At 39.4% G+C, this 22,979-nt stretch overlaps 1 protein-coding gene across 3 annotated transcripts in view; it reads right to left on the reverse strand.

Annotated features, from left to right (window-relative positions):
• The window catches only part of aass (aminoadipate-semialdehyde synthase), a gene marked incomplete in the record, with an annotated part of 177,904 nt that overhangs the window by 38,828 nt on the left and 116,097 nt on the right, over window positions 1-22,979 (reverse strand). For all 3 annotated transcript variants that reach the window (XM_024262395.2, XM_024262393.2, XM_024262394.2), the window contains 2 exon segments: window positions 7,485-7,595; window positions 9,443-9,572. In XM_024262395.2, coding sequence (XP_024118163.1) covers window positions 7,485-7,595; window positions 9,443-9,572 — 241 coding nt within the window.

Raw genomic sequence — 22,979 nt, forward strand, 5'->3', positions numbered from 1 at the left:
ACACCCAAGAGCAGGAAGGCACAGGAACACGGAGAGTGCAGGCCCCAGCCCAGCCAGAGGAGCAGCCCCCCCACCCCGCCAGGAGGGTCCATCGTCCTTGTTTTTTCACTTCCGGTGATCGGAGGCAGGTTTCCCGTTTGTGATGTTTTCCTCCAGTGGGGGCAGCTCCATTCCTCGTGTGGATCCAGTCTGTGTCTGGCCTTGACACTGAGATAAATTTATCTCAATCTTGGCATGACGCAGGAAGTAGAAGAGATTGGAGGAGAACAGTTTAACTCCCGACTTGTTTAAACTGAATCCATTTTCTTTAAAAAGATATTTGCATTCCCAGAAAATGTGAAAGGTGTTGATGAAATGAATTCCGAGCCTTCAGCTTTCTTTCTGGCCGTTTACCTTCTGATGAGTTACAGGTCCTCCTCGTGGTGCTTTCCAGTGGATGGTCGTTAGGTAATCCGGGGTCATCTGACAGTGGAGCAAATCTGTTTTGCAGGGTCACCGCTCCGTTCATGCTTAGCTTCTTTCCTATCCTCCGGTGTACGGGAGTAGATGAGGTCCTCTGTCTCGTAGGAGGAGAAGGCCAGTCAGCCTCAGAGTCTTCAGCTCTCCGCAGGGGGTCGGTCCTCCCATGTCCTCCAATTCTCCAGCTGTTGGACTTATTCTTTGACTTTGCTCCAAGATGGTTCCAGGGAGGATTATCTTTCGATTGTTTGTTATTGTCCACAGATGTTGTCTTTCTCTCTGTAGAATCTGTGCCATTTCGCTGCGAGTTAGCTTTTTCTTCTCTGCTGAGATGAGGTAGTGGCAAAGTTGTGTTGTTTCCATAAAGTCCATTTAGCTCCACGTTCACTTCTATGTGGGGAACCTTTGTTTCCAGCCCTGGGATCTTCTCCAGAAGGTCTTGGTAATCCTTTGTGGAAAGGGAAGGCATCTTGTTGCTAGTTAGCCTTGTGTTAGCTGCTGTTAGCACAGCTAGCACCTTTAGCGCTTTGAGCTGCAGCCACAAAGCAAGCATAAAAGGTAGATCGTCTGCCAGAGAAGCCTCCACATTCACCGATCTAGAAGGTGGTGCTTTGTAGTCCGTTATTGTTCTCAGAACCTGCCACATACTCGTCAAGTCACCCTGCTGAAACTGTGACTATTTTTTCTACATAGCGCCATTACGCCTCCCTCACCACTTTGTGCACATTGTAAGATGAGGCTTTATACTCATCCATGTTTCGGCTGGCGAGCCCCGTGTTGTACACGGCCGAGTGGGATCTCTGAGCGTTGCGGACAGACTTATCCAGCCACGGCTTCTGGTTTGTAAGTGTTTTGATGACGGTCTTTTGATTGGTATCATCCGTTAGTTTTCCAATGAATACCACAACCACTTCCATAAACATACATATGTCATCAGATGTCATCTGAAACATGTACCAGTCTGCGTCATCCAGAGCGTCCTGCAGAGCGGCCAGCGATTGGTCTGTCCAGCGTGAGACCTCCCTCCGACCCGAAGCTTTCTGCTTGAAACATTGTATATATTTTGGCATGATGATGATGGCAGTGTAGTCGGATTCCCTAAACAGTGGACAAGATTGTGCCTTGTAGCCTTCTTTGATCATGGTGTAACAGTGGTCCAGTGTACTTTCACCCCTGGTGGGGCAGTTTATGTGCTGATAAAAGTTTGACTGATGTAAATTCCTGTGGAGAGTAGAAAGGATGACATTTGATGGTCAATAGTTCCAAATTGTGCATGTAGGACCGTGTAAAAGAGACAATGGTCGCACTGCTGCACCAACTGCAGTTTGCCATTAAACACACGCCGCCTCCCCTCTTCTTCCCCGAGTCCTGTGTCCTGTCCATGCGGTGGACCGAGAAGAACTTGGCCGGTTGGATAGCGTGGTCTGGCACTGCTGGGTTTAGCCATGTCTTGGTGAAGCAGAGCAAAATTGCTGTCCTGAATGTCCCTCTGGAACTTTATCCTGGCCCTGAGATTGTAAAGCTTGTTCTCCAGTGACTGGACATTTGGTTTGTGTGGGCCCTCAGCCTGTTCCTAATGCCGGCTTGTTTCCCCTGAGGCCTCCACGTCCTTTGTTCTCAAAAACGTTCAAAACGTTGTATTGTGAGTACATTGCACGCTAATAAAAATAAGACTATCACTATTGTAACGAATGCACTCCATGCTGAAACTAATTGGATGAAGTAACTTGGCTTTAACAACAAAAACAAATAGTGGTGGTCGGAGCAGTCGTAACTGCAGCCAACCTCATCGGCGCTATCTTTGTATGTAGTAAAGGCTGTATGCCAGTATGCATATTTTTTTATGAAGCCTGTTATCTAAACCAGTGATTTCAAACTAAGGTACATCTAAGCAATGAGTTGAATCACTAGAGATGACACGCAGACTTGTTTCTATTGTCCAAGATACATAAAGAGAGACGCCATATGAGACTAGTATAAAAACAATGAGACAGGTCTTAGCAGACACAGTAAAATTATCATAAAATGCTTAATTTTGGTCTGATTTTAAAAAGGAAAAAACTGTGATCATCAGAAAAAGGTGCGAGTCCATCTGTGTTCTCTTCCTGGCGCAATTTAGAGATACATGTAATTGGTGATCTGATTAAAGATAACACTGTGATGTCTTTTCAACAAGCACAAACCACATTTAATGTTCCTAAAAGCATTTTTTTTTGTATTTCTCCAATACATTTAATTTCTTGCCATGTCACTCCGCCTACTGTTGAACATGAAGTAGAAAAGTTGTTTCGCAGAGATAGGGAACACATCATTGGATCATTTTACTCTCTTCTTAACTCTTTTGGTACATACATGCTTCCAGAGATTTCCTGTAAATGGGAAACAGACTTAGATTCTCAATATATAGAAGATGACTGGCAAATGGCATTGCAGTTGATTAAATCTACATTTACATGCAACAGTCTAAGAGAAACTCAATATAAGATAATGCACAGACTCCACATAAGACCTGTGGTCTTGCATAAATTTAACCGTTCTGTATCTCCACTACGTTTGAAATGCCACCTGGAGACAGGAACATATTTTCACTGTTTGTGGGAATGTCACAAAATTTCTAGTTTTTGTTGACATATTTCTTCTGTAATCAGTGGGATCTATAAATTGTGAATCAAGAAGGATCCAGGGGTCTACTGGCTAGGCCTCCCTTCAAAGGTGTTACAAATCCCTAAACGGTATCTCCTGCTCCTGGAAAAACTCATCTTGATGGCTCTGAAGTATATCTTAATAAATTAGATAAGAGAGACATCTCCCACTGTCACTCTGTGGTACAGAGAAGTTTTTAGTATACTTCCTCATGAGAGGCTGCACGCAGTTGTAAAAGGAAAATAAGAAATGTTTTTGTCAACTTGGGCTCCATTTTGAAATTACCTGCCTGGGATCCACTTTTAAAGGGACAAAGCATTCCTTTAAGCCCTTAGCACATAAGTAAAGGTCATGACCTGGAACATCTGTATTCTGTTTTTGTTGTTGTTGTGTATGTTTTTTTTTTTTTTTTTGAATGTGTATTGATGACTGTTTCTGTATGTTTTGTAGGTTGCCCGGGGATGGGGTGCGGAGAGAGGTTGTTGCTGTATGTTATTGTTTGGATTTTCATTTCTGAAATAAAAATAAATACCGTAGTTTCTGGACGATAGAGCGCACCTGTATATAGGCCGCACCCACTCTATTTTAAAAAAAAAATAAAAAAAATGATACACATGCCGCACTGGCCCATAAGCCGCAGATGTTTATGTTAAAAAAATGTAATAATTACTGCATGTACAGAACGATTTCTTACTGAAAATGCACATGTATGTACTTGAACAGGTGTTTTGTGAACAGTGCCTTTTAACACGGCAGCAACTTTGCTCATTAAAACTGAACGCAACCAAGACGGTATTTATTTACCGTAATTTTTTCCCGTGTTTGAAACCACGAGTCACTTTAATCGTCTTCTCTGAAACCCATGAAGTCTTCTTCTTCGGTGTCGGAGTTGAACAGCCTCAGAAGCGCGTCATCACACCTGTCTCCATCCGTCTCGCTCTCCGTGTCGTCCTCCGCTGAAGTTGGCTCTGAAGGTGCGCCGCTCTCCGTGCGCAGCAGTCCCGCCTTTCGGAACCCGTTGATGATGGTGGATTCTTTCACAGCACTCCACGCTGTTAGGATCCACTGACAGACATCAGAAAATGATGCTTTTCGCATGCGGCCGGTTTTTGTGAACGACTTTTCACCGCTTGTCATCCAAGTCTCCCATTCAGCCCGGAGTGCCGTTTTAAATGCCCGATTCACGCTGATGTCAAGCGGCTGCAAATACTTTGTTGTACCTCCAGGAATCACAGCTGGGATGGAGTTAGTTTTCTTGATCGCTGCTTTCACAGAATCTGTGATGTGGGCCCTCATGCTGTCCAAAACGAGCAGCGCTTTTTTCAGGTGAAAAAATCCCCCCTGGCGCTTGCCGTAGCACTCCGTTAACCATTCCTTCATTAGGCTTTCCATCATCCACCCTTTGGTGTTTACTTTGACCACTATGCCTTTCGGGAGCTGTTCTTTCGGCATAGTTATGCGTTTAAAAATCACCATGGGAGGAAGCTTTTTTCCGGATCCCGTGCATGCCAGAACGCAGGTGAAGTGCGTCCTCTCGTGCCCCGTTGTTTTCAACAACACGGATGACGCACCTGTCTTGTTAACGGTCCTGGTCAGAGGCAGATCAAACGTCAGCGGAACTTCATCCATATTTATGATGTCGTCTGGCCCGATTGAGTTTTCTTGTATTTTTTTATCGACGAACTTGTGGAAGTTTTCCAATTTTTCCTGGAAGTCGGGGGGGAGTTGCTGACAGACGGTGGTCCGTGCCCTGATGGACAAGTTTTTACGTTTCATAAATCTGAAACACCATGACGGCCCCGCTTTGAAATCGTCAATTTTCATTTCGCGGGCGATTGTTTTGGCTTTCAGTCGGATTTGTACAGTGGATACACCTCGGCCACTCGCTCTCTGTGTGTTTACCCAGTCCTCCAGGACATTTTCCAATTCAGGCCATCTGCTTTTATGTCCTCTGAAAGCTTTTCGTGACTTTTGGCATTGCATGAGCTCTTCCCGTTGCCGCCTCCAGCGTCTCACCATTGATTCGTTTATGCTAAGCTTACGTGCAGCAGCGCGGTTTCCTTCCTGGGTTGCAATCTCAATGGCCTTCAACTTAAAACTTGCATCATATGAAGTTCTCCGAGTGGTTTCCATGATGATTGAGAGATGCCTTGAAAATAATTCCTGCTTAATAATTTATTGAGTGTGATCTAACTGCTAAAGAAAAAAATAGCGTTTGCTTTCCTTCTTTGCATTGATTTCGTGTATTTTATTTTTAATCTACTTCCGGTTGGAGCGCCCCTAGCGGTGGAAGAAAAATCCACAAAACAGCCGCACCTTTATATAAGCTGCACAGTTCAAAACTTAGGAAAAAAGTAGCGGCTTATGGTCCAGAAAATACGGTATATAAACGGATCAGTGAGTAGCCAACATCGCTGCAGACTGCTAGCACCCGTTTTATATGGGCCGGTTCGGGCCCCAGCGGGGGGCAGCAACGCTGGGCTGGGGGCTCCAGTTCTACAACTGGATCCACCCAACCTCTAACACAGGGGTAGGGAACCCTGGTCCTCGAGAGCTGCCTTCCTGCATGTTTTCCAATATACCCTACTCTGGCATGTTCTTATTGGGTGGACACTCCTGAACCAGTCCCTACTCATGACTGATTACCTGGTATATTGGAAAACATGCAGGAAGGCGGCTATTGAGGACCAGGGTCCCCTACCCCTGCTCTAACAGAAAGACTTGGGCAGTGGTCTGACAGCGGGCAGGCAATCTTTCATACACCACATTTCAAGCTCCGCCCACCAGAAGAGGATTCAGCTCTGATGGACTCTTCCCTCTTCACTACTGAGGAAATACTGGTTAGTTTATTTTTCTCCACTTAGTAATCTGATTACCAGCAGGTCGTCTGGTCTAGGGCTGTAACGAGAATCCGGCTGCTCGAATACTCGCGATTTGCTCCCGAAAATTCGAGTACAGATATTCGCGACGTCCAAGACCGCTGATTCGCGATCTTTATAAATGTAGTAAATTGTAGCAAAATATGATCAAAATATCATCATGGGACAATGTATTTTTGCTGTGAAATGCAGATTAATGTAGGATTTTAAGTTTACGAACTAAAACAAAGAGCTGCGGTACTGCCAACGGAAGTAAACACATCTTTGTGACGGTGAAGCTTCCGGTTTTCAAAGTAAAACTAGCAAGAGTTTTTCTCTGTTCAGAAACTGAGACTGAACTTCCGCTCACATATATAACTTCTGAAAAAATGAATTAGCTTTAACATCGGAGCTTTAGCTCCAGTGTTTACATTATTTTGGGTATAATAACTCTTCAACATTTGACGCAGTTAACGAAACTCCAGCTTATTTTGAAGAAACAGCCTCGAGCTGCTGAAAGGTGGATGTAATCAACGTGAATCAGATGATTTTGCTGCAAAAAAAATACTTTTTTCATATGAACTGCACCAATATGTGATGCTAAGAACGAAAAATATTAAAGAACTTTGAGGATAGAAACTGCTGAACCAGAAGACTGACAAAAAAAGTTTAAAATGACAAACAAAATTTCTTATCTGAGTCTTTGTGTTTTTTTTAATCAGTTTTGTTCATTCTGATCTCCTGTTCTGAATTAAGGTATAAATGATGATAAAATCCAAATAATTTAAATTTTCATCCATCCAGTAAATAGACATACACATAGCAATAAACATTATATTAAAAAGTAAGAATTGAGGTTCGATTCATGAATCGTTGAGCTTGATTCATGAATCGAATCGGATCGCCACCTAAGCAAGGATCCACAGCTATAGTCTGGTCTGATCTGAGGTCTAACACACATACAAATACCATGATCATCCTCCATAAACTAAAAGATGGATGGTCCTGCCAGAAAACCTGGAAATAGTGAGAAGTCTAAATCTGTCATTGACTTTGAATAGACGACAAGATCATCCTAAACGTTCATTATTGAGAGTAAACTCACTCAGATCTTGTTCAAATGTTTTATAGAAGTTCTCCTTTATCAGCTGACAGCAATAATTTACTAGTGAAAAGTTACATTCTAGTTTTTACAGATCTTTTTGTTCAATTGTAACACAGCAGTAAACAGACATCTATACCATTCCAATATGGTATCCAACTTAGCGTACGCAACAAGCTAGCATGTCATCTCTAGTGATATAACTCATTGCATCTAAGAGTACTTAGACACAGTGAAAAGGGAACATTTTGCTTTAAATTCAAAGCTGGTGGTTAGCCAGTGACTACATCTTAACTTTCACAAAATACGTAGGCCATTTGAACAGAGCAAAACATTGTAATTTTCACAGCTAAGTAAAAGGTGATACATTGCATCAACTGGGGGAAGAAAAAGTTAGTGGATATTTAATATGTGGGCATTACCTGCTCTGCAGCTCCTTCATGGCTGGACTTAGGTAGCTAGCTGTCACCATGTTAACTTTATTCTTGATGCATTGTTTGGCGATGAGTGGATGGAATGAGTAAGGTAGCATACTGGAAAGACAAAAGTGTAATTTATATGTTATAAATATACAGTTTGAAACCTGTTTGTTTCCAATTTTGAAAAGTAATAAATTTCCAAAATGTTTTTAAATTTTGCATAAGAAGCACAGCTGAGAATGCGAAAAGCATTCCTTGAAACATTACCACGTTTCCCATGCTTTTGCCAAACAACTCTTGATGCATTTTTGCAGTTATCAACTTGTTATTTAGCTTTTGATACCTTGTAGTCAGGTCAGCAGGTGTCTGCTCTAAAAGTCACCATGCCATAATTAACAGATATGAGAAGCTCCACGAAGCAGGGCAACTTCAAGTTGGTGTTCGGCAAAATCAAACTACAGACAGATGACAAAGTGGGTGTCTAAGGAAATATTACAATATAGCTGACAGCTCTATGTTAAAAATCCTTTAGAAAACTCATAGGGCTACTGAGACCTTCTGCCATGTCTGCCATTCAACAGTTAGCTGTGTATGTTAGCTGGTGCATGTACACTGGAACCCCAAGAAGACTCTTATGTAAAAAAAATGAGACCAGGATCTGCACAAAGCAGATGGATGGTGGGGTTAAAGGTATTGACAAGACACGTAAAATAATGCTTCATCAATAGAGTAACACTTTAAATTGTAGGAAGTATGATGGTGTTAATAGGTATTTGCCTTATTGCAAAACCAAGGTAATTCATTTTTGAATGCAATATCCATTCAGAGAGAATAGATATTGGAACCAGGGTCAATACCATATCTCAATGATCTGGGACTGAATTATGGTCTTCAACATAAAAATGCCTGTCCCAAAAAGTGAAGTTAATTAAAGACCATGTGCAGAGTTTGGAAGGGAAAAAGAGGTCCTCAACCCTAATATTTTCTCATTTTTGCTAGAAGGATCAATACAACCCTACAGCTAGATTTAGGCCGTCTGTGGGTGATAAATGGACAAACCTGTACACAGGTGGCACACACAAAATAGCAAGGTCATAGACCATTCGGTAGGCCTGTAGAAAGATGTTCATGCACATTTTTTCCACAGGCATGCAGCAGGATGTGGTAACCTTATAAAGCATCCAAAGATAAGTAAGAGTGAAGTAGGTGAGAGGCATTTGTGTCACTCAAGCCTTTCCTTTTTTTACAACCCCCTAAATCTGCTTTCATTTTTTTTACCTCGAACTTTCGGTAATTGCCCAATCGCATAGATGAGTACTGGAACAAATATTGACCAGTAAGTTGAGAACTTTCCTTTCTGACTAAGCTCTCTCTTCACACCCAATGGACCAGAAGAACGACCACATGACACTGGATACCATTCTAATCTGCCCGTGGATCACACACTCCAATCTTCCCTCAATCGTGAACAAGACCCCAAGATCCTTAAACTCCTCCACCAGGGCCAAGAGCACTCCACCCACTTGGAAAGGAAAAACTACCTTTCTCAGGTCAAGAACCACGACCCCAGACTTGGCGGTGCTGACCCTCATCCCAGCCGCTTCACACCGCAAACCTCATATCCCAACACATGCTGGAGGTCCTGGCTCGATAAAGCCAAAATTATATATTCTTTGCCGTTTGCTTCACTGACAGGACAGCACCATCTGCACGGAGCAGAGGAAATCCTGTGGTCCTTAAACCAGACCCCCTCCACCCTTTGGAGTGCAGTCATTGCTCCTAACCCTTACCCCCCTAACCCTAACCATCGAGAGGAGCCAGTTGAGTATGAGCCTCGAGGGAACTGCAAGACATACCTTTGCTCTCTTTGATATGCAGCCGCTCCTCTCTTTGACTGTTATGATCCTGGACAACCCAAGAAACCAAAGCACCCTTATGGATATTTGAAATCTATACTGTACCTGATAACAAGGTCGTGATCTTTGACCAAGGACTCAAGATGTCCCTCCTGGCTGCTGGCATCAAGCGTCACAGGGATGGTGTTGGGGTATTTGGCAGTTAATTCTTCTGCCTGCTTCAGCAGTACTGATGCTAAAAGTAATAGGTAAAAAATAAACTTAAAAAAAGGAAAACAAACAAAATAAGTTGTCCACAAAAACTGGTTAAACCATGCTGAAGTAAAAAAAAAAAATTAATAAAAGCTAATAATTATCAATTTATAATAGTATATTTTTTCTTGTGGGGACAGGGTTTACAATTAAAATAAAAAAAATATATATATGTTATGCAAAGTATTTCATTTAGCCTTAAAGTATGTGCTAGGTTGATTTTTAATCATACATTCTGGACCCAGATGAACAACAAGGTTTCTGATGAGATCCAGACCATAGTTATTGACCATTTGTTGGTTTATGGAATGTCCATGAGGAAAGCAGGTCAAAAGGTCAACCCTCAACTCAGCAGATTCAAGTTGTTACTGTAATCTGCATCATTCATATAGAAATTCAACAAGAAAATAACAGAGATTTTGTTGTTGTCTGGGACAATGTCAGTTTTATCAAAAGTTTACTCACCAGACAGTAGTTCAACACTAACCCCTCATTTGTATTGGTTTTCTTCCACCTTGTTCTCTTTTCCTTGACCCAAATGAAGAGAGACAACCATACACTCGACAAAACCTGTTGCAGGCCTTATTTTGATGACATTTCAATAGGGTCTTGTCAAGACTAATTCAGACAAGATTTTTTTTCTTATTGTGTGGCTAGGGTGAACAATGCCAGTGATGTGGATAAAGCCATCTGGTCTGCACAGAGAAAAGTGAACATGGGGTTTGAATAAATAATAAAGTAAATAAATAAAATCCTCAAAACAAATTTTCTCTATTGTTATAAGGCAGGGTGGGGGGAGGGGTGTTCATTCCTTATGAACAATTTTGTGAACAGTGTCAAGTGTTTTGTTGTGTAGTGTTTTGTGATTGCTGTGTGTTTGTTAGTTTTGAAAATGAGTCTTCATTATGACCTCAGAGTAAGGGGTTTTATACATTTAGCTCATATTTTGAAAATAATGTTTGGTGTTTTGTTGTGTAGTGTGTTGTGTTTGACATGTGTGTGTGTAAGTTTTGACAACAGTCTTAATTTTGACCTCAAAGTAAGATTTTGACTCAAGAGTCAAGTATTTTGTATATTTAGCTTATATTTTGAAAGTTGTTTTGGTATTTGGTTAAATTGGTCAAATGTTTTAGAAAATGTGTTTAAGCATTTGGGAAAAAAACTGTAATATAAAGTATGAACAGTTTAGGTCCTAGCACTGACCCCTGGGGTACACCACAAGCAATCTCAAGGCTTTTAGATATGAAATTATCAATATTAACATATTGTACTCTTCCATTAAAATAGCTCTTAACCCTTCTACTCTCTTTGGGGTCCAGATGACTCCAACCACATATTGATGTGTGATTCCTTCCATGACAAATGTGGACAAAGGTGGACAGGATTTCATGTCTGCCATGGACATTAGTGAAACTCAAAAATCAATGATAAAAAAAAGTTCAGCGTCTTGTGGGGTCCAGATGACCCCACTTTTATTTGTAAACAAGCTAAGGAGAGCGGAAAAGGTTAAACCAGTTCAGTGCAACCCCCCTGATTCCATATTGTTCCAGTTTATTGAGCAATACTGAGTGATTAATAGTGTCAACCCATAGCAAAGCAAAATTGAAGATGAGCTCTCCTTTCTGTCTCATTTACGTCTCCTAGACATGAATGAGAACTGTTTGAGACAAAACAGATTTTCTCACTCTTCTCGAATATCTCTCCTGAGAAAAAAGTCTCACAGTGACCATTGTCTGAGATCTCAAAATTCTCTCACAACTGTCTCTTCTCCAGATCTCAGTTAAGAGAAAGATAAGACGAATTTCAGCGTTCTCAAGTATGTCTCAATTTGATCTCTTTACTTTCTCAGCTCTGTCTCAGTGAACTATATGCATGGTTTTGTCTCTTGTTGCTCAATAAGATCTCAGTTTAGTCTTTTCATCGTCTCAGCAAAAATAAAAGTGAGACCAGCACAAGTTCTCAATTTAGTCTGATTTGTTTCTTTCATGTCAGTTTTTTAAGAAACAAATCAATTATGATTTATTTATATTCAACCTACAAAAGTTGCTTATTCCTTACACATTTCAGATATCTCATTCATATTTTCAAGCTAGAAAAGTCATACCATTAATATAAGACGTGATGTAAAAGACATCTTTTTGAAGTAAAAAAAAAACATGAAATTTCAAGATAACATTGCAGCATCAATTTAATAAATTTTTCTTTTGACAGTTGTGTAAATAATACACTTGGGATGTTTTTTTTTTTCAGAACACAAAGGTTTTAGATGCAGATCCACAATAGTTAAAAGGCACAATTAAATGTATATGTCTTTATAAATATATAAATATAATATTGAAACTATAAATTGCATTACATTTAGCCAGTAGAAGAAGAAGACATTGCAGGGGAAAGTACAGGAACGTTTTGCAAACAGCGACTGAGAGAAATGTCCATTTGCGGTTTAAGATACAAGTTTTGTTCCAGCCGCACAGAGACTAGAGAGGTAAGAATTGTAATTGTTTATTTGGTTCACTGTTGCAAAGAAGTGAAATATTAACTTATTAGACCGAGTGGCCAATGGAATATGTACGAAGCAGTACATTGGCGCCTGTTCAGCAAGTAGTTAGCACAAATTACTTAATGCACTTTAATTTTGGCACTTTTTTTTGTGCTAATATTTCAATTATTTTCGTAATTTAGTTCCACTGTTACTTGTTGAGCAGGGAAGATAATTAGCGTGACACACCTCCTTAACCATGCGGCGACAACAATAGCCAGTCAGCCCCTCCCCCGGGTCTGTGCTGGCGGTGAGTCTTATGCGTCTCCCAATATTTGAAGTTAGCTGTTATAAAAATGATCTTAGCCTCCTAATTATGTTAGAATTCGATGTTTTTGATTAAGAAACGACTGTTTTATTGTTTACATGTACTTTTAATTATTTTTTATGTGTTTTTAGTGCCAATTTTGATGCAGTGTTTTGTTTTGATCACTGTAGTGAGCTGCCTACGTGTCGTCCATTGCTGCCCTGCAGTTCTTCTGTGCTATTTTTGAAGGTTAGTTTCTGCCATTTTGATTTTAAAATAACCTTTACTGTTTTATTTTGGTGATGTTACATTTTTTTTCCAAGAAGTATTTTCATTTTTTTTTTTCTTCTAGCAATGTATGTTGTGGAAATTGTAAGCTATATTTGTTAGACTTGTATAAACTTCCTCGTACATCGGCCATACTGAACCTGTTAGAACCGCTCAGTCATTTCTGGTTGGGGCTGCAGGCCGTTCTTTTTGGAGTTTACAAGATGTCTAGCAAAATACACCAAAATAAACTGCAGAAATGAATACAATTCTATGTGTCACCCTATACAACAAACTTAGAAGATGGTTTGCTAAGGCTAATGTTATGTGCAGATTTATGTGCAACTAGCTCAAAAGCTGATGGAAAATTGTGTTGAGACAATAAGAGCAGCTAATAGAAACAATCTGTAATTTTCAATGTCAGGTAAAGCAGTTTGACAGACAGGTGAGGTGACGGAGCACCTGCACCGCCGATAAAGAACGCAGAAGCACCACATCTGTCTGAAAGTCACTTCAAAGTTCAGTTGACAGTGTTTTAAATGTAATAACACGGTCAAGTTTAATCTCAGGGAGTCTTTTGATCATATTGTACATGGTAGAGTTTTGTGAACACTGATTGGTGTTTTTAGGAAGGCAAGCTTTGCTTTTTTTGGATGTCATTGTGTATCTACAATGACAAACTAACATACAGTGTAAGAAAATTAGACAACAGCAGAAATAGTACGCTGAGATTTGCAAAGTTAGTGATGAAATCAGTTAGCTACAACCGAAAATAAAATATTGGTCTTATTTTAAAACAGAAATATAGCACACAGCTCCCTGCTGAATCCATTCAGATCGTTGAAGATGGTATGGTTAGCTTGGTGTAATAAAAAAATGTGGCAAATACATTTATTTTTTTTCCATTAACAGGATGAACAAGAAAGAAATGCCAGCAAAGAAAACGTTGCGGATTCCAACCCAGAAAATGAAGGGATGAGAGAACACCCCTTAATGGAATGAGCAATCTAGTAAGTGTTTAGGTACTGTTGTTGTTTTGTTGTATGTATGTTTGTGTATGTGTGTGTGTGTAGTAGGGGTAGCACAAAGAATTATTTCAATAGTCGACTAACCTCGATACTATTTTTTTCGATTAGTCGACTAATCGGTTCGTGCGTTGACTGGATGTAAAACACTCATCTTAACCATCATTATCTTTACACTTGAGGTCTTTAAGCTATATTCTAACTAAAATAAAGCAATAGTTTATTAATCTTTTAATGAATCATGCAGCTTTTCTCCTTCATTTGTTTCTGGCATTAAAACAAGACTTAAATCAAACAAAGCAATCTAAATCAACAACAGAAAACTTATTAAAAGCCTGCAATTCTTTTTTTAAAGCTTTAAAACACATTTAATAAAACGTGTAAAGTATTTCAAAAGCTATTTGCAGATATAAACACACTGAAAATATTTGCTCACTGAGGCCCATTTATTAAAGCAAAACACTAGCAACATCTTTGAACTGAAGATATCCCTATACATAAAAAACTTGAGGATGCCCATATAAACAAAGAGCTTTAAGACATTACATCTTTAACAAGGTGGGGAAATGTATATTTTTAAAAAGGGAGAAAAGCAGGGGATGTTAGAATGTGCATCAGTACTTTCATTCTTTCACTACCTCCATCCACTGCACATGCGCAGAACGAAACTTCATATTTTTCAGTTTGGGGAGAACCCATTAATCTGTGTTACTTATTTAAAGTTGTGGTTGCTCTGCTGTGTGTTGTCGTTTTTGTGACTTTAAGTTACATTTGATTGTAACTTAATGCAGATAATGAAATGCTACACTTGGTGGTGGTGACAGGTGTCAGTGGTGTAATGGAAAGATGGAAAGAATACTTTGAAGAGTTGATGAATGAAGAGAATGAGAGAGAACATAGAGTAGAAGAGGTGACGGTTGTGGAGCAGGAAGTAAGAAAGATCAGTAAAGGTGAAGTGAGAGGGGCTTTGAAGAGGATGAAGAGTGGAAAGGCTCTTGGTCCTGATGATATACCTGTGGAGGTATGGAAGTGTCTAGGAGAGATGGCAGTGGAGTTTTTGACCGGGTTGTTCAACAGGATCTTAGGTGGTGAGAAGATGCCTGAGGAATGGAGGAGAAGTGTGATGGTGCCCATTTTTAAGAATAAGGGAGATGTGCAGAGTTGTGGTAACTACAGAGGAATAAAGCTGATGAGCCATACAATGAAGGTGTGGGAAAGAGTAGTGGAAGCCAGACTAAGAGCAGAAGTGAACATTTGTGAGCAGCAGTATGGTTTCATGCCAAGAAAGAGCACTACAGATGCAACATTTGCTTTGAGGATGTTGATAGAGAAGTACAGAGAAGGTCAGAGAGAGCTCCACTGTGTCTTTGTAGATCTGGAGAAAGCTTATGACAGAGTGCCCAGAGAGGAACTATGGTATTGTATGAGGAAGTCTGGAGTGACAGAGAAGTATGTCCGAGCAGTGCAGGACATGTATGAGGGCTGTAAGACAGTGGTGAGGTGTGCTGTAGGGGTGACAGAGGAGTTCAAGGTGGAGGTGGGATTACATCAGGGATCAGCTCTGAGCCCCTTCCTGTTTGCAATGGTGATGGACAGACTGACGGATGAGGTTAGACAGGAATCACCATGGACTATGATGTTTGCAGATGATATTGTGATTTGTAGTGAGAGCAGGGAACAGGTGGAGGTGGAGTTAGAGAGGTGGAGGTTTGCCCTGGAAAGGAGAGGAATGAAGGTTAGCCGCAGTAAGACAGAGTACATGTGTGTGAATGAGAGGAACCAGAGTGGAAGAGTGAGGTTACAGGGAGAAGAGATAAAGAAGGTGGAGGAGTTTAAGTATTTAGGGTCAACAGTACAGAGTAATGGAGAGTGTGGAAAAGAAGTGAAGAGGAGAGTGCAAGCAGGTTAGAATGGGTGGAGAAAAGTGTCAGGTGTGATGTGTGACAGAAGAGTTTCAGCACAAATGAAAGGAAAGGTGTACAAGACTGTGGTGAGACCAGCCATGTTGTTTGGACTAGAAACAGTGGGACTGAAGAAAAGACAGGAAGCAGAGCTGGAGGTAGCAGAGATGAAGATGCTGAGGTTCTCTTTGGGAGTGACCAGGATGGATAGGATCAGGAATGAATACATCAGAGGGACAGCACATGTTAGAGGTTTTGGAGATAAAGTCAGAGAGGCCAGACTGAGATGGTTTGGACATGTTCAGAGGAGAGACAGTGAATATATTGGTAGAAGGATGCTGAGTCTAGAGCTGCCAGGAAAGAGGTCTAGAGGAAGACCAAAGAGGAGGTTTATGGATGCAGTGAATGAAGACATGAAGGTGGCTGGTGTTAGAGTGGAGGATGCTGAAGACAGGCTTAGATGGAGGAAACTGATTCGCTGTGGCGACCCCTGAAGGGAAAAGCCGAAAGGAAAAGAAGAAGAAGACACTTGTCAGCTTAGCTCTGGACTTTTAGACACTTACTTTAGACACTTCACTTATTGGACTCGTACATCGCTACATAACTCCCCGGCAGATAAGTACAGACACACAGCCTCTCTGTCTGCGCGGTGAACGTTTCATAATCCGCTCTTCGAACGCGAGCCCGACGCGGAATATGGATGAAGCCTTAGACAAGCGGTTCATTTCCAGTGTAAACTCATTATCCGTGCCGTCCTCGCGGCATTTGGTTAGAAGAGCGCAGATTATGAAACGTTCACTATGCAGACAGAAGCGCCGTAGACACGGATCTGCTGCAGATCTAGTCGACTAATCGGGTCATGGGCAAAAAAAAGTGGATGTAAAGTACTCATCTTAATCATCATTAGCTTTAAACTAATAGAAAGTAAAGATAATTCAGATAATTATTAGTTAAACTTTCTAAGGAATCGTGCAGCTTCCATCCTTCATCAGATTCTGGTATTAAAACGAAATTAAATCAAATGAGGTCGGCATCTGAAACAAGGAACTATTTTTAACCAAAGATAAAGTTTTGATTTCGCTGACCAAAATATAAAAAAAATGAATTTTTTGGTCCTGAACGTTCACTTTGTTCAACTTTACTAAACTCTGACTCCATTTAATACAAAGTAACGACTATTAAATTAGTCGTCAACTTTTTGATAGTCGATTAATCGATCATTTCAATAGTCGATTCATTAAGTAAACAGATTTTAACTTATTGTTAGATTTTTACTGCCCAAAGAAGTAATATGCTGAATTTCAATTATTTTAACAGCTATAGAGGTCACAGTGTAATATGTCCTCTAAAATGAATTCTGGCTGTTAGATTCCAAAAATTATTATTTTGACTTATCAGATGACATGTAAATCAAATCTCACGGCAGCATTATGCAGCTGATCTAATAAAACTATAATTTGCTTGCATCTTGGAGTGTTATATTTGTTATATGCCATCTATTGTCATTTTACTCATACTAGATTTTAATGTTCTTGTTTTACAGCTTGTGTCCTGAGATGTCCCACTCCACCTGGTTGGGAAAAATTGTGGAGGTCCAGCTCAAGAAAGTGTTTGTCAGCAAATTTACGGCCAGAGCAGGTTCTAAGCAGTAGGTCACTGCTATGATCTACAGTATGTGGACTGGTTACTCTTGCATCCTTTATTTATTTATTTATTTTTTTTTGTTTTTAATTTTCGTGGACCATGAGTTTTAATACAGTTCCTGCCAAGTGTGTTCTAGGATTTGGAAGCATGTAAGTTCTGTTGTTTCAAAGCCAAGTGAGATTCTTCCTTGTACCTCAGCAGTGCTGTCAGTGTGTTCATTGTTTAGAATCTAGAAGTATTCATTATCACCACGTCGGCCAGATTGAGTACGCCACAGTTCATGTACTTCATGCAATTCCATAAAAAAAGTTTGCACTGTTTGAAATAGATCTCCTGGTATAATACCACACAATTTTGTGAATGTATTTCTGGTTTTACCCAAAATAGTTCATTAAGAAGCCAGGTGGTTGTGCTATCCTGGACATGTTTACATTAAAAGTGGGGTCATCCGGACCCCACAAGACAGTGTGCTGAAGTTTTTTTTCCAAGTATTTTTATTCTTCTCTGGTGTCCGTGGCAGACATAAGATCCTGTCCACATTTATTATGGGAGAGATCACACATCAATGTAGTGGTAGGGTCATCTTGACCCTATAAGAGAGCACAAGGGTTAAAGTACTTTTAAATTATTTGTTAAATTTATTTTGTTAAAACCAACTTTTCAACAAGGGGGTTAGTAAACAATGTCAGAGCTTGTATTTAATTTATTTTTTGTATTCCATTTATGTTTTATATTTCTGTATTTTGTTTTAAAAATGTAGAGTCTAATGGTGTTATCCCAATACACATGTTGTACTGATGGTGCTAGCCAAATGCCAAATAAAATGTTACATTCATATATTAGTGTTGTTTTTACTGTTTCTCAAATCGTTGTCATTAATGGCTTTGGTAAGACATTCAAGAGAAGTGAAAGGGACATGAAACAGACAATGATGAGATCTCTTTTAGAGCTCATTCTTCTCAGATCTGTCTCATTAGCGTCTCAGACGTGTCTCATTAGTGTCTCAGATGTGTCTCATCTGCGTCTCAAATTTGTCTCATCCTTTTTTCTTTAATCCTCCTTTAAAATAACTGAGACAATTTAGATCATAGCAAGACTATTATGAGATCTCTTTTGTTTCTCCCATTTCTTAAGTCTTAGCTTATCTCAATTCAATCTCATTTGTCTCGGTGAGGTCTTTTCTCATCTTTGCTTAACTCTTGCTCCTAAGGGTCCCTTGGGAGTAAGGCCGGATCTAGGCATGGGCAAGGTGGGGCAATGCCCCCCCAAACGTGACGACATGCAAACAAGAAAAACAGAGCGCTCTCTGCTCTCTCTGGCTCCCATTCAAGGTAGCTACTAGTGCTGATTGGTAGATCCAAGGGAGGGCGTGGCCTCTCGCTTCACTCAGGTCCTCCTCTCTCACTCTGTCGCTCACGCGCACACAGGCTCAGCGGCAGAGACACGCGGTTCTCAGCAGCTGAGCTATTTGAAGTTTTCGTCTGCTGTTTGTCGCTGAAATGACTCGATTAACCGTAATTTGAACTCCTTGTCCTCCACCTGTTGCTCTTTTTGTTGGAGTTCGGAGGAAAAAGCGAGAGTTGACAATGTTCAGGTTTCTGGTTGCTAAAGCTAGCGCTGTTTGTAGCAGTGAAGCTAACAGTACCGGAGCATAACAAAAAGACAATAAAACCAAAGAAAAAAAACTATTTATACAGAGCTGTGGTGGCAGTTTTGATTGTCCAAGTGTGAGATGTTCTGTAGGAGAACACATCCTGACTGAAGGCTCTTTTCCTGAGGGGAACAGAGCAATCAACAAACTGATCTAGCAGCCCTGTTTGTGGTTTTTGTGGTACACGTCTGTAAAGGAGGAGGGGCCAGGCCATGAAGGATTTGTCAATTACAATTGAGTCATTGCATTTGACATAATTATCCCAGTCCAGCAGATTGTGTTTTTTCAGTGTATGACAGTGATGGTGGGCTTTGGGCTTTCTGTCTGATACTTTCAGAGCTTGTTTGTGGAGAGTTTTGATGGTTTTAGAGTTGGTATGTTGGCTGATGCCCAGCTGGTTGAGCAGTAATAAGTGTGACATGAACATTGCATCAAAATACAGTTTAGCTGACTCTGGGTTTAAGTTGTTCCTGATATATCTTAAATTGGTTAAGTTAAACTTAATTTTGTTAGGAGTTTGCTATTTTAAAGTTAAGAGTGAAAATAAGAAAAGATTCAACAAAGTACCAAAACTACATAACAGGATTTCAGATGCTGGATTTGAACCCATTTCCTTCTGATGAAAATAAATTCTGTTATCACAAAATATTTGTTAATCCATGGATTTTTTTTTTACAGTTTTTAAACAGGAATCAAAAGTTTCTGCATAACAGTTTGATAGTTTGGTACACTGATGACTACAAAAATATTCTTTTATCATCTTCAACAAAGAAAGCATGTTGGCTGTTTTAATAGTTTAAACAGTTTACCATTTATAAACTAAATTTAAATAAAATAACTGACAAAAATACACATAATAAAGAATTAAAAAACAAAAAACCCGAAGATAATAAATAGCTAAATAGAGGATGAAAATAAATAAAAAGCAACAAAAATACATAACATATATTTTAAGACAAACAAAAAAAAAACAAATATAAACTTTAAATCAAATAAATAAAAATGACCCAAAATAAGTAATAAATAAATAAAAAAAGATATTCCAAAAAGAGATGGATAAGCAGACATATTTTCGGATCCGGATGTCAGCTGGGACGAGGAAGTGAAGATCTTCATGAACAGAACTTCCTCCAAAATCCTGATTCTTTCTCCTTCCAGTTCACCAAAGACTCTTTTAGCTAATTCTCCAATGTTTATTGACGTTGCTGTGATCAATACATTCAATCATTGGTTTCTCAGAGTTCTTGATAAAATAATGAAAGCTAACATCAAAATGCTCTTTCATTGATTTACAATCCTTTCCAACTGCGGTCAAATGAGCCGCCGTTCACATTTCCGTGGTCACATCAAGAAGCTCCTTGGAGTCTGGTGGAGATTTTCCAGCGTTCTCAGTCCTGCTACCGTAAGTATTGGATGAAACTCACACCAAAAATCCAGTGATGCTGATTTGACCACAGAAATGTGAACGGCGGCTCATTTGACTGCAGTCAATGTGAAGATACCATCTTCTCTTCTCCAGAACCTGAACTAGACACTAGGAACAGATGAGGGTTTAGTGCATGTGCAGCAGAGCTGTTGATGAAAGAAGATCATTCATTCAAACAGAGTCTGTCCAAGACAGTTTGGTTGATTTAAAAGGAGAAATACTCAGAAATGAAAAAACAAAATGATTTCTGATTACATTTGTTCTCTTTCAGATGAAAGATGACACACAGACATGTTACAAACTCTATAAACAGGATTTTTTATGAGAGGGGGACTTCTTGGGCATATTTTACACCGCAACCACTTAGTATCCCCAAATTTGCCCCCCCAATATTCTGTTTGCGACCCCAACAAGGGCTGGCTAGATCCGGCCCTGCTTAGGAGCAAGAGTTAAGACGCAAATGATCACAGAATGATACAAAGATGAGAAGCTCAAACTGATCTCAAACTGATCTCAGAAAACAAGATTGAGCCACATTTAAGCAACAGATTTTTCCTATGGGAAATGCTTTTTTAAGATCAAGAAATATTCCGATTGCATACTTTTTGTTGTCCAATGCACTGGTGATATGTTCCAATGCATCAATTATGGCCATAGTTGTGGTTCACCCTTTCCTAAAGTCATACTGTCCTTCATTAATTATATGATGTTACTCAATTAATTTCTCAAGACGTATTTCAAAGAGTTTTTCCAGAATTTTTGAAAACTGTGGAAGTAATGAGATTGGCCTATAATTTGTAAACAGATGTTATCATCATTTTTGTAAATTGGAATAACTTTGGCAATTTTAATTTTGTTTGCAGTGATAAACTCCAAATATAGCTAGTGTATAGAAATGTTATTACTTTTTTTATTTTTTTTTTTTACTAGAGATGTGTTTATACAATGACAATCTTCATTGTTATTTTTGAATTTCTGAACAATACCTATGTTCTTGTTTAATAGTTATGGTGAGAAAAATTGTATGTGGATTTAGTTTGATTATTTCTTTGAATTGATCAGTTGGATTGTTTGGAATTTCTGCCACCAAATCTGAGTCGATATTTACAAAAAACGTATTAAAGCTGTTTGCTAGAAAATTTTATTGTAGTTTTTATCACCTCCTTTCAAAAACTAATCGGGGTATGCTGTTTTGTTTGATTTATAATTTTAAATTTTTTAAATATTATTCATATTTTCATATAGTACTTTTAAACTATATTATGTTCAAAATTTAAGGATGTGAGAGTGTATATTTATGCCTTGAGGTACTTAATATGTTTTCTCAAATATATGTTTTAAAGCTTTTTTTTAAAGTAATCTTAGACATTTATCTTCTTGTTTTTTGTTTTTTAAACATCTCTTACTGATTTGAAAAATGTTTTAAATAGGGCTGTCAGATTTGTCGCGTTAAAAACGCATTAATCTGACGTGCGCTTGACGGCGACAATTTTTTTGACGCATTAATCGCGGACTTTTTCATATGTGCCTTTCCATACCGCGCGCGCGGGCGTCCCGCCCTCCAACTCACCGGCTGCTCTCACTAAAAACACAGGCGGGTCTCCAAACACGAGCTGCGAGCTAAAACCGGCTGGCGCTAGGACCTAGAGAGCTCCTGCACTCTAACTCGGCTCCGGTTCGCGTCCAGTACAGTACTACGTCTGGTGGTACGGGCTCGTGTCCCGAGAGCTGCAGACGTTCCGGACAGCAAGCTCACCGGGGGACGTTTTAAATGTTCTGGAGGTTTAAGCGTGATCCAGCACCAGCATAGAGGTCTGTCTGCCGGCATATTCATGGCGTGAGCTCCGCTGGACACGTCGCTGCATTGAGCTGCAGCCAGAGAACCCGGCGGCAGTAACAGACTGTCAAACTATCCACAGAGTATCCCGCTTTTCTCAGTCTTTAATGTTTTAAAAAACAAAAGTTCATTGGAAATGATAAATCTCTATTTCATTTATTACTGTAGTTCAGCAGAGGAGGAAAAGATTTGGTCCTGACAAAAAATGAACATGAAAGTGTTATGGAAATTTTATTTTTGATGTTTTTTTATTTTATTTTACTGAACGTTGATTGAAGTTTTGAATTTAAAATGCCCTTCACTTGCACTTGGGCTTTTGTTAGGCATTTTATGTTACAGCCTTTTATTGTTAAGAAAGTTTATCTCAATACAATGTTACAAAATAAAGTATTTCTGATGAAAACTATTAATTTTGTCATTCTTGTTTTCATAATTAATGTAGAACTACTAAAGTCCACGAACCATACATTTTTTTCCTTAAAAAAAGGCCACATGTAAATTTGCGATTAATCGCGTGTTAACTCGGGACAATGCGATTAATCGAGATTAAAAATTTTAATCGCCTGACAGCTCTAGTTTTAAACCGTGACCCTAAAACTGTGACATGATTAAAACCGCGAAGGTTATGATTCGTTACTCCCCTAGTGAGTATTTTTTATTCTATAACCGTGTACATCGAGATAAATGCAATAGATAAATCTGTATTCCAACGTGAATCCTCTTAGTCGAATGTATTAATTTTACAGGTTTGGAAAATCATTAAAAAAAAGCGACTTTTCTTCAAAAAGAAAAAAGGAAGAGGAAAAACCAAGAAGGTGGAGTGTAGTCACATTAAACTGGATATCTGTTGTGA

This window comes from Oryzias melastigma, unplaced genomic scaffold (assembly GCF_002922805.2).
Source record: "Oryzias melastigma strain HK-1 unplaced genomic scaffold, ASM292280v2 sc00295, whole genome shotgun sequence".
Lineage (NCBI taxonomy): Eukaryota > Metazoa > Chordata > Actinopteri > Beloniformes > Adrianichthyidae > Oryzias > Oryzias melastigma.